The following is a 12,013-nucleotide window of genomic DNA, read 5'->3' on the forward strand; positions in this document are numbered from 1 at the left end:
AAAAATCTCCAAGAGGAACTTGGAGCCCCTCCCAGGGCCTAAAGGGGATCCAGGAGAGCTGGAGAGGGGCTGGGGACAAGGGATGGAGGGACAGGACACAGGGAATGGCTTCCCATTGCCAGAGGGCAGGGATGGATGGGATTTTGGGATGGAATTCCTCCCCTGGGAGGGTGGGCAAGGCTGGCACAGGGTGCCCAGAGCAGCTGTGGCTGCCCCTGGATCCCTGGCAGTGTCCAAGGCCAGGTTGGACAGGGCTTGGATCAGCCTGGGACAGTGGAAGGTGTCCCTGCCATGGCAGGGGTGGCACTGGATGAGTGTTTAAGTCCCTTCCAACACAAATTATCCCGGAATTCTGGGATTCCATGTCCACAGCCAGACAGTGCCTGGTCAGGTTGAAGGATTTGGGGTCTAAAGGATGGAGAGTTTGGAATTGGGATCTAGTGGGGAGCATGGGGTCCCCAGGAGAGGATCATGGGTGGCATAAAGGGACAGTTCCCCCTGCCAGGTGACGTGTGGCTCATGTTTGCTGTGTCCTTCAGTCCCTGGGTGCCACCTGCCTTGGCCAGGTGCCCAAAGGAGGGGAGGGGGCAGCTCCCGCTGGTCCTGGCTGCTCTTGGCACGGCAGGGGGGGTGGGCAGGGGCTTTATAAACCTGCAGGAATTCACCCTGGCTATCCTGGCAGGATGTGGCTCCCCGTGCTCCTCTGTGCTGCCTCTGCCCTCTGCCAGGGTGTCACCAGGTAAGTCACAGCAGCATCACTGCCAGGGCCACCCAGGGAAAGTGAAGGGGGAAAAGAGCATTTGGAGGCTTTGAACGGCTTTGGGGAGCAGAGGTGAGGTCTGGGGATGCAGAAAGCTGCTCCGGGGGGCAGAGAATGAGGGCATGTCTAGGGAGGGCTGGTTTCTAGGATTGTTTGGGGATTTTTGAGGAAATCCCCGATTCAGAGTTTGGGGGAGTTTCCTACCCTCCTGCTGTTGGATCAGAACATTGGAGGTGTCCAACACTGCTCACTGGATCTGCAGGCAGCAAAATCCCATCTCACTCTTCTTTTTTCCTTATTGCTCGTGCCAGGCTGCCCTTGGAAAGGGGGAAGAAGCTGAGAGAGGTCCTCAGGGAGAAGGATTTGCTGCACCAATTCTTCCAGAATCACCACTACGACATTGGCACCAAATTCCCTCATGCTTTTCCCAACAGAACCGGGGTGGCCACTGAGCCCCTGCTGAACGCCCTCGATGTGAGTATGGGCTCCAATGCCCTGGGGAGGTCTGTGGGATGTCCATCCCTCTGTCTGTCCTGGGCACTGATCAAACCCAAATCCTTTACCCCAAAGCCTTCAGCTCACATCCTTCACCCCTCCTTGCCCACACTGAGCAGAGAAATGTCCCCCAGGAGCTCTGCTTGCAGCAGGAGGTCTCCATGAACAAACAAGGGGACCACAAAGGTTCCAAGCCTGGGGAAGCTCCAGGTTTGGTTTTATGCCTCAGAATCCATCCCTGGCTGCCCCACAGGTGGAATACTACGGGACCATCTCCATTGGCACCCCCCCACAGGACTTCACCGTGGTGTTTGACACCGGCTCCTCCGACCTCTGGGTTCCCTCTGTGTCCTGCACCAGCCCGGCTTGCCGTGAGTAGGAGCCAGGCCCAGCTGCACATCCTGGCTTTGTAAAGCTCCACCGAGCCCAGAAATTGGGGTGACATTGCCAGGGGACAGGGGATCACCCTGTGCAATGAGCTGGAATGGTGAATATCTGGGGGGTAGGGGCATTCCTCAGGTGATGGGATTGATGCTTGGTGCCTCAGTTTCCCCACCTGTCCATCTGCCTGTGGATCCCTGGTTGCTGGAGGAGGGGAAGGATGAACAGCAAATGCTCCCAGCTGAATTATTCCTGAAGGCAGGATAACAAACAGCAATTCAGCAGGGCCCCTCCTCCCCCACCTCCCTTAGGCTTGGCCTTGCCCAAAGGTTTAATTCTGTGTTTCTCCACTTATCCAGAAACCCACCAGATGTTTGACCCCTCTCAGTCCTCCACCTACAAGAGCATGGGGCTGAGTCTGTCCATCCATTATGGCACTGGAGAGATGGAGGGGATCGTGGGCTCTGACACCGTCACTGTGAGTGTCCCACGGCATCGCTGGGGCTGTGCACAACATCCCAGCCCCAAAACTGGCCTGGGGTTTGTTAACCCAGCAGGACAAGCTGTCCTGTGCTGAGTTATTCTGGAGCCACGGGGTCAGCACTGGGCTGGCATCTCCCAACTGCCAATGAACATCTCACTGTTCAAGATAAGCTGGATTTATGACTGACATGGTTTTGCTGTAAAAGCCACACCAAACTTCCACAAGGCAGAAATGCTCTGCACATTTTCCTGGAAATGTGTGCAGTGAGTGGGGACACTGCTCCAAGGTTACTGCTCAGGGGTTAAGTGAAGGGATCTGTGCACATTATTGTTGTTTTGGTGGCAAAAAATCCTAATTTTTTGGATCTTAATCAATCCTATTCCTAGTGCCAGCTTTAATACAGGTACCTTGCTATAGTGCACTGTTTGTTATGTGGCTTTAGTTTTATCCTGTGTAGTAATTCTGATTGAGATCTTTCACCTGTTATCTTTTGTTCATTTTCTTACCAAATATCTCATCTTTTATTAAATGCATGACTTGCCATCATTAAAAGTTGTGGGACGGGGTTGCAGAATTCAAACCCATGATAGTGTCAGGGTGAGATTGGTTCCAGCAGCCTCCAGGCTCCTCTCTCTGAGGAGGGCTCACAAAGCCAGGGGATCTCTCAGCCCCTCATGCCCGGGGTTTTTTTTCTTTAATAACTTTTGTCTGAATCTCCAGCTCCACCTGCAGCAGGGGATCCCCTGCTCCTTCCCCAGCAGATTAACACCAGGATCCCAGTGCCTGCTGCAGGCTCAGGGCACCTCCCTGTCCCCAGGTGGCATCTCTGGTGGACACCAACCAGCTCTTCGGCCTCAGCACGGCCGAGCCCGGCCAGTTCTTCATCCATGTCCAATTCGATGGAATCCTGGGCTTGGGATACCCCAGCCTGGCTGCTGATGGGATCACTCCGGTCTTTGATAACCTGGTGAACCAGAGCTTGCTGCAGGAGAATCTCTTCTCTGTCTACCTGTCCCGGTGAGCCCTGTGGAGCTGTGGGGGGGATGCACCTCATGCGTGGCTTTGCTGGTGGCTCTGGCTCCTCCCTTGTCACTGCTGCCATGGGATGTCGTGGCTGTGTCATCATGTGCGAGGGTTGGGGGCCACCAGCCTCCCCCGAGGGCTCATGGCTCGCTGGGAAACAGTTTCCAGGCATGTGGCTCCTGGTTCCAAAGGTGCTGGCCCTGCTGCTGTGCCGGGGGCTGGTGAGGAGGGGGGGACACGGCACAATCAGTGTCTCACCCTTGGGACACACGGCCCTGCACTCACCCACATGGCAAAACCCCCCCTTGTTTTTCTTTCCTGCACCGTGCAGTGAGGCAGCAGGGAGCCTGGTCATCTTCGGGGGCATCGATGAGTCCTATTTCACCGGCCCCATCCACTGGATCCCCGTCTCTTACCAGGGCTACTGGCAGATCTCCATGGACAGGTGACAAACCAGCTCTGCTGCTCTCTGGTCACCTCAAGGCATTGCTTGTAAAGAGACCTTGGGCCCATCACCAGAGGCTTCCATTGAAATCCACAGCCCAGGCCTGAGGGATGCAGAGGGATAAGGGGATAAACTCCACAGTACTTTGGTAACTGACACCCCAAATGAGGATGCTTTGTGCCTGGGGCACGGCCTGGTTCCTGTCCTGTGATTTAGGGGATGTCTCTGGTGATGAGGAGAGCAAAGTCATGGGTCAAAACCTCCTTTGTTTGGCTCGAGTGGGTCCCAGCTGCTGGCTTGTGTTCAGTGCCCGTGTCTGCAATGGTGGCTGCACCCCAGCTGGCTCTGCAAGTCCAGAAAGGAAAAGATTCACAGGCAGCACTTGGGGTTACCCAGCTCTAACTCTTAGAAAAGAAGTTCAAAACCATCCCTAGGGCCCATGTGGGTGTTTCATGGCCCCTGGTTGTTCTCTCCCCACAGCATCATGGTGAACAGCCAGGAGGTCGCATGCATTGGTGGCTGCCAGGCCATCATCGACACTGGCACCTCCCTCGTGGCCGGGCCCCCCTCGGGCATCAGGAACATCCAGAACGTGCTTGGGGCCAGGCAGGGCATGTATGGAGAGGTGAGAGCTGGCCCTGCTCGTCCTGGAGGCAGCTGGCACTGCAGAGCCCAGCCAAGGCTGCTGCCACACACGGGGGAACTGCCCTGTGCTCACAGCAGCCCTGGCAGAGACAGCCTGGGCCACTCTGGCTGGTGTCAGCGGGACACAGAATCACACACAGAATGTCCTGAGCTGGAAGGGACCCACCAGGACCATCCAGTGCAGCCCCTGCCCTGCACAGACACCCCCAAATCCCACCCTGGCCATCCCTGGAGCACTGTCCAAACTCTCCTGGAGCTCTGGCAGCCTCGGGGCTGTGCCCATTCCCTGGGGAGCCTGGGCAGTGCCCAGCACCCTCTGGGGGAAGAACCTTTCCCAAAATCCAACCTAAACCTTCCCTGGCACAGCCCCAACCCTCCCCTGGCTCCTGTCATTGTCACAGAGATCAGAGCTGTCCCTCTGCTGCCCCTTGGGAGGAGTTTGAAGCCCCAGTGAGGTCTCCCCTCGCTCCTCACCCTCTGAACATTTCCCTCCTGAGCCCCTTCCCTCTGCCCCTGCAGCACAGCGTGAACTGCAGCTCCATCCCTGCCATGCCCGATGTCATCTTTGTCATCGATGGGGTCCAGTACCCTGTGTCTGCCCCAGCCTACACTGAGCAGGTGAGTGGGAACCAGCTGGGCCTGGCTGCAGGAGCCTCTCTCAAGGTCCTTCTGCTCTCTCCAGTGGCTCTGGCCACTTTGGCTTCTCCCATTCCCTTGGGAGACAGGGCATGGATGGCCACGGGCCTCCAGAGCAATGCAAGAACAGACACCAGCCCACATTTCCCAATTGCCTTTTGTGCTCAAACGCAGCACAACCAGGGATCCTGCATGAGCAGCTTCCAGGACACCTCTGGGGACCTCTGGATCTTGGGAGATGTCTTCATCAGGGTGTACTACAGCATCTTTGACCGGGCCAACAACCGTGTTGGGCTGGCCAAGGCTGTTTAGACCCACACGGTGTGAGTGGTGCTGTGGCTTTGTGCACACCCAGAGCACGGCCACGGCTTCTGGCACAAATAAAGTGTTGGTGGCTCTGAGCTGTGGCTGCAGGTTCATTTCTGACGGGATGGCAGGAGTCAGGGAGGAGCTGGCAGACACCAGCTGCTGTGTGGTGGCCAAGGGCTGTTTGGTCCTCACAGCTCTGGTGAGGGTTTGTGGGAGCTGTGATCGCTGCAGGGCTGAGGGGTGGAAGTCAAGATTGGTTCTTTTATTGGGGCTACAACAAGTGGGTGAGTCTGGAACCCCCAAATTTCCACCCAGGGAGGCTGAACTCACCACCCCAGACACAAACCATCCCAGAGCAGACCCCTGCAGACTCACAGCCGTGTCCCACCAGTTCCTGCACGGTATCTCCCCATCCCTGGGCACAGGATTTGTTCCCACTTTCCCTGCTCGGTGTGTGACAGCCCGAAGCCACCCCAGGGCAGGGAGTCCCCCAGGAGGATGTGGCTCAGCTGGAGATTTCCTTTGGACCACCCAGAAGAGCAGGAAAAGGCTTTCACCCGGTGCCTCCCATGGTGAGGCTTTTACAGAAGCACAGAACCTGCACAGTTCTGTTTTGGGAAGGAAATTACCTCCATCCATATCCAACCCTAGTAAAAATGGAGACTGCCTCTTTCTCCAGGAGCAGCTGCAGTGGAATTGCTCAGCAGGAAGCCAGGAGAGAGATCCAAATCCCTGCTGTGTCTTCATTTCTGCAGTGCTGAGGGACAAGGGACTGGCTGCAGCATTTTATTTATTGGTAAATGAGGCTCCATCACTGCTGGGGCCTGGAGAATCCATACCCAGCAGGAACAGGGATGTGGAGGGTGAGATCCAGGTGATTTGAACTGGAAATTAATTATTCTCTTCTCGCACTGTGTAAAAATTGAGCTGACATAGAGGAGGATGTGATGTGGGATGGTGGGAGTGTGATTTATCCCCCCCCTCCATCCCCCTGGGGTCTCACATCCCTGGGGTTCCGAGCCCAGCTGCTGGGAATCTCTTGGGTGCACGCACAGGAGTGACCCAGCCCTGGATTTTGGGCACACGGGACTTGTCCTCAGCTCTGCCACAGGAATTTTCTCATTACTATGAGCAACAAGAAATGAGGCAGATGCAGTGAGGACTACGACTCCAAGATCAGCCGTGCAGGACCGGGAGGAGCAGCCAGGAGCTGGAGCTGTGCTTTCAGAGCGGGGTGGGAGCAGCATGTCCCAGCATTTATCCCAGACAGGACCAAAACCTCAGTGCGGGGGGGCAGATCCTAAATCCTCCTCCTGCACTGGTGCTGAGAATTCCCGGCAAAGGAATTCCTCCACGGGAGCATCCCCCGGCGGAGACAGCCCTTCCCGCACCCGTGTTCACTTTGCAATAAAGGAATAAAGCGAGGAAAAGCTTCCACGCGTGGGTTGCAGAGCGGGGAGCGAGCGGGGCTGCCTGTGGCAGGGAGATGCCGATCCTGGAGTGCCATCTCGTGGCTCCCGTGCCAAACCTGAGCATCCTGAGAGTGTCCAAGGCCAGCCTGGACCGGGCTTGGAGCACCCTGGCATGGTGAAAGCTGTCCCTGCCCGTGGCACGGGATGAGCTTTAAGGTCCCTTCCAACCCAAACCATTCTGGGGAATTTCAGCTCAAAGGAGGGAGTCCCTCTTACCTGCAAATATTTCACACCTGCCCACAGGTTTTGTCTTGCTCCAAGGATAAAACGTGGTCAGGACAACTTTCTGATACAGCAAAGGGTGTTCTTGTCTTCTTTTAGCTTTTCCCGAGGCAGTAAAAAATTTGAAGAGGGAATTCATCCCCTGTGCAGAAGGACGTGACAGATTGGCTCATTAGGACTCCAGAGCAGGACAGTTACTGAAGGTTTTTTATGGATTTCATTCAGCTTTGAGCTTTGAGCCTGTGTTTGGGAAGTGACAAAGCTGTGACGTGCAGAAAAATGGGGTTTCTCACAGGCTTTCATCAGTGTTGACACTGGGAGTTCATAGCCAGGTTTTCCTCCACTGTTGGGCAAATTGGAAATAGGTTGATGTGTCTGGAGAGGTTTAATGTCTCTGACCCCCTTCCCATGGCATCAGTCAGGGATCCCCCTTGGACCTGGCCTCCCACAATGGATGGTGCAAGCCAGACTGCAGAGTTTGTCCTCAAATGACAGAGCTGGAGAGCTGAAATCATCTGTTCTCCCCAAGGCCAGGCTGGACAGGGCTTGGAGCAACCCAGGAGAGGGGAAGGTGTCCCTGCCCGTGCCAGGGGCTGGAATGGGATGAGCTCTCAGGTCCCTTCCAACACAAACCATTCTGGGATTCTACATCACCCCAAGTCTCCACCTTCCCACACACAAGTTCCAGCTGGAATTGTGTTGCCATGGAGCAGCACAAAGCAAGGGACAAAAAAGTTGAGTCCAAATAAACAGTATTTTCTGCAGACCAGATTTTCAAGCATTTATTCTTTTATTTGAGGATTAAGTTTACAAGTTTATAAGAATTAGGTTGTCCATCCATCCATCCATGCATTCATCCATCCATCCACCCATCCCAGCACCATTACAGTCCATGTTTGCAGGAGGAGTGGGAGTGTGCTCGTGGCTGAGTATTTCCCAGCCCAAACCTTCTCATCAGAGTTTTTCATGGTGATTTCCCAAGGAAAAACCACCAAAGGTGCTTCTGATTAGAGAGGCTGGGAAAGAATTTGGGGAGGGGAGCAATAAAAATACAAAAGAATGGAAAAATTCAAGTTTTTCTAGAAGAAAAGGAGAAAGAACCTGCTATGAAATAAAAATAATGATGTGAAAGAGCTGCTGGAGAGAATTGAGGGGTGAGAAGAGAGGAGCTGGGAATGTTTGAGTGCTGTTCCCAGCTGTTCCCAGCTGTGCTTCCTCCAGCTGTGCCCAGCTGTGCCTTCTCCAAGTGTCCCCACAGACGACAGAACTTGGACACAGTGGGAAGGAGATAAATAGCTCTGACAGTTTCTCCTGTCTGAGATGATGGTGAGGGCTGCAAGGGAGGGGAAAGGGGTGATGGAGGAATAGGAAAAAACCAACAGGGAGAGCAGGTGATAAATGGGATTTGTCCCAGAGGGAAAAGGAATTGTTCTGGTCATGTCTCAGATCCATCTCCTGGGGTGCAAAACACCTCATTGCAGAAAGACAGTGCACAGAAAAAAACCCAAAATAACCCTAAAACCAAAATAACAGCCCCCTCCTAAAGGGCTGTGGGATTTCTGCTACACGGAAAATCCCAGCGAGCCCAAAGCCACATTTTCCAAGAGAGCAGGAGCAATAAATCTAATCCCTGTTCCACCACTGCTTTCTGAATGGAATTGCAAACGAGGGATGCTGGCACGCTGTGTAATGATCATGAGGATGTGGCAGGAGATGAGACATCCGTGCAGCAGGTGTGGGACATCAGAGCAGATGAGACACTGCAAGAGAAGCTGGGATTTTAATGGAGGCAGAAACATAAAAAAAAAAATAAAAATGTCGAGTGAAACAGTGAAGTGGGAACAAAATGTTTTTGTCAGAAAACCTGCCGGCATTGGAGAGAATGGCAAAATGAGCTGTTGCTGGCTGCTCCCATCCAAAGTGCCACTGGAAATTTGCATTTTTAGGAAAACAGAAGTGCCTTGTTACAGCAGGGAGCGGAGCTGTCAGGAAATGTTGGCTCTCATCGCTCTGTGCCCCCTTTGCATCACCACAAGTGACAATAAAAGCTACAAGGTCACGGTGGCTCGTCCCCAGGGCTGTTTGTAGACCAGATAATGAGCATTTGTTGCAGGAGAAATCCCAATCCCTCTCTCAGAGCTCAGTTTTCCAGCAGAAACCCCGGTGGGTTTTGAGCCTGGACCTTTGGTGTGGCTGTGCCACAGTGCCTGGTGGGCATCCCCTACTCCCCCCCCTGCTGCCCTGGGTCCATCCGTGACTGCCCACCGTGCTGTGCCAGCAAAATTCATTAGTCAGGCAGACCAGGGAACTCATCCAGCTAAAAATATCCCTTCCCATTGCTTTTTTTTCAGTCAGAGCTGTCGCAGGTGTGGGAATTTGTCAGACCCCCCCAGATCTGAAGCGGTGGGTAGGGAGGAGCTTTTAAAAATGGAATTTAAAAAAAGCAGGGAGCTGGACCCACCTTCATCCCTGGACAGCTGGGTGTCACCGAGCCAAGCATTTCATGTCATTTTGCCCTTTTTCCTCTCCAGTAAATGGGGAAATCTCTCTATGTGGGGAATTCCACTCTGTCACCAGGGACAGAGAAATGTCAAGCAGATGAACATCAAATAAAAAACACCAGACCGATGGGCAGGGCAGAGAGATAAGAAAGATGGTATTTATTTGAACAGCCACAGGAAATCAGAGATTGAAAAATGTCCAGAAAAAAAAAAAAAAAAAAAAGCAGCAGCACATTATTAAAAAAAAAAAATAAATAACCAGAGCATGCAGATGTTGGATACGATTTCCAGCCACTCCCACCTGACTGTGCCCAGTCCCTCAGTGCCTCCACCATCATTTTTTGGCCTTGTCTCGAGGGTAACCCCCATTGGTCTTATTGAGGGACTCCATGCTGCCGTTGCCCGTGGCCACGCTGGCCAGCAGCCGCTCCACCTCCCCGGGCAGCATCTGCTTCTCCTCGTTCTCCGTCTCCCGGTGGTAGAAATAGTTGAAGTTGGAGACGATGACGGGCACGGGCAGGGCGATGGTCAGCACCCCCGCGATGGCGCACAGGGTCCCCACGATCTTGCCGCCCAGGGTGGTGGGACACATGTCCCCATAGCCCACGGTGGTCATGGTGACCACGGCCCACCAGAAACCGTCGGGAATGCTGGAGAAATGGGACTGCGGCTCATCGACTTCCGCGAAGTAAACGGCGCTGGAGAAGAGGATGACGCCGATGAAGAGGAAGAAGATGAGCAAGCCCAGCTCCCTCATGCTGGCCTTGAGGGTCTGCCCCAGGATCTGCAGCCCCTTGGAGTGCCGGGAGAGCTTGAAGATCCTGAAGACCCTGACGAGGCGGATGATGCGCAGAATGGCCAAGGACATGTTCTGCTGCCCGTTGAGCTCGCTCTGCTGGATCAGCTCGGTGGTGAGCGTCACGAAGTAGGGGATGATGGACACGATGTCGATGATGTTCATGATGTTCCTGAAGAACTCGGTCTTGCTGGGGCACACGATGAACCGGACAAAGAGCTCAAAGGAGAACCAGACGATGCAGGCGGTCTCTATGACGAAGAAAGGGTCCGTGAAGGTGCTGTGGGCCAGCAAGGTGTCTGTCACGTTCCTAGAAAGCTCCTGGGTGGATCTAAACTCCCTCTCCTCCCGGAACTCTGGCAGGGTCTCCATGCAGAAGATGATGATGGAGATGACAATGACCAGGACGGAGACCAAAGCTACGCCTCTGGCTGCACTGGAGCTCTCAGGGTACTCGAAGAGCAGCCAGAACTGCCTGTGAAAGTCATTGGTTGGTAAGAGGGTCTCAGGATCCTTGATGAACCCTTCATCCTCCCGGAACTGGTCCATGGCTTCATCACCCAGCTCATAGAAGGTGATTTCATCAGCAAAGACGTCGATGGGGACGTTGGCCGGGCGCCGTATTTTCCCCCCAGACTGGTAATAGTACAGGATCCCATCAAAACTGGGCCTGTTCCTGTCAAAGAAATACTCATTCCTCATGGAGTCGAAGTAACGCATCCTCTTTTCCGGGTCCCCAAGCAAGGTCTCGGGGAACTGGTCGAGGGTCTTGAGCCGGGTCTCAAACCTCAGCCCAGCGATGTTGATGATGACTCGTTGGTCCCCCTCATCCATGCCCACCCTCTCCCCCACCAGGTGGTCGCTGAACTCGGCGGAGAACCTGGAGAAGATGGTCTCATTGTTGGCGTTCTCGCTGTTGATGAGGATGCGCAGGTTGGACAGGAGGTTGGCGCAGCTGGGGTGGCCTTTCCGCGACTGCCCGGCGGGGCTGAGCTCGTTGGAGTAGCAGGGATCCTCCACGATCTGATCAGCGTTGTCAAAACTGACCAGTGCCACCTCCATCTCCTTCCAACTGGCCACGTCCATCATACGCTAATCAGCTCAGCAGCAGAAATCCCCGCGGCCGACGCCGGCTGCCCGCGCCTCTCCCACGCTAGGAGGATCTGCAGGGGACAGGGACACAGAGCTGAATTGTGCCTCTGCAGAGCACCACAAACCTGAGCTCACACCATCCTGTCCTGGTTTTTAGTGCCTCATTAATGCCATCGAGTAGCAAAAGTGACTCCTATAAAGTTGTTCATCTTTGGATCCTGCACACTCTTTAAATGACTTTGTCATCGTTAAACCTCCCCAAACCACCTACAGAAGCCAAGGATGAAAGGTCAGGGAGCAGCAGGGGATGGGGGCGAATCCAGGTGTCCCACCCAGCCTCTTCCCAGTGATTCCAGAGCAAGGGGTCGTTTCTTCCATTTCCAGGTGAGGATCCAAAGTTCAAAGCAGGATTTGGAGGTTTTAAACACGGCTGTCCCAAGTTAAGAGCAGCCCTTGATCCAGGTGGGAGAGGCACTGGGTCAAACCCCAGGAGGTTCTGGGCACCTTTCAGGTGGGTCAACCATGGTTTGGAAACAATTCCCAAAGCAGGAAATGCACTGGAATTTGGGGAATGCAGCCCAGGAAGAGAAATGTCCACCAGCCTTGGAGAACCCCTTTGGTCTGGGAAGAGGGGTAGGAACAGGACCCCTCCCGTGGGGCAGGCAGAGGTGACAACCCCCAGAGCTCTCCTAGTCCTCCACAGCAGACCTGATATTCCCAGCCCCAGGAAGAAGCTCAGGACCAAGAGTTTG

At 54.3% G+C, this 12,013-nt stretch overlaps 2 protein-coding genes across 2 annotated transcripts; one reads left to right on the forward strand and one right to left on the reverse strand.

Annotated features, from left to right (window-relative positions):
- The first annotated feature begins 683 nt into the window (after positions 1-683).
- LOC106850958 (embryonic pepsinogen-like) lies at positions 684-5,181 on the forward strand. The gene is made up of 9 exons (XM_088180303.1): positions 684-739; positions 1,072-1,234; positions 1,509-1,626; positions 1,996-2,114; positions 2,938-3,137; positions 3,475-3,588; positions 4,069-4,213; positions 4,753-4,851; positions 5,044-5,181. The coding sequence occupies exons 1-9, from the start codon at positions 684-686 to the stop codon at positions 5,179-5,181; spliced, it is 1,152 nt and encodes a 383-aa protein (XP_088036429.1).
- Positions 5,182-9,698: 4,517 nt separating this feature from the next.
- On the reverse strand, positions 9,699-11,258 carry KCNA10 (potassium voltage-gated channel subfamily A member 10). Its single transcript, XM_014872628.2, has one exon. It carries the CDS (start codon positions 11,256-11,258, stop codon positions 9,708-9,710), a length of 1,551 nt encoding a protein of 516 aa, XP_014728114.2. The 3' UTR covers positions 9,699-9,707.
- Positions 11,259-12,013: the final 755 nt, after the last annotated feature.

Source organism: Sturnus vulgaris, chromosome 29 (genome assembly GCF_052056855.1).
Source record: "Sturnus vulgaris isolate bStuVul1 chromosome 29, bStuVul1.hap1, whole genome shotgun sequence".
In the NCBI taxonomy this organism is placed as follows: domain Eukaryota; kingdom Metazoa; phylum Chordata; class Aves; order Passeriformes; family Sturnidae; genus Sturnus; species Sturnus vulgaris.

Excerpts from the sequence above, each read along its gene's own strand:
- LOC106850958 (XM_088180303.1), top strand. The coding sequence starts at position 684 with ATGTGGCTCCCCGTGCTCCTCTGTGCTGCCTCTGCCCTCTGCCAGGGT. Across the intron at positions 1,235-1,508 it reads CCCTGCTGAACGCCCTCGAT|GTGGAATACTACGGGACCAT; the intron begins GTGAGTATGGGC and ends GCTGCCCCACAG. Across the intron at positions 4,214-4,752 it reads GGCAGGGCATGTATGGAGAG|CACAGCGTGAACTGCAGCTC; the intron begins GTGAGAGCTGGC and ends CTGCCCCTGCAG.
- KCNA10 (XM_014872628.2), bottom strand. The coding sequence starts at position 11,258 with ATGATGGACGTGGCCAGTTGGAAGGAGATGGAGGTGGCACTGGTCAGT.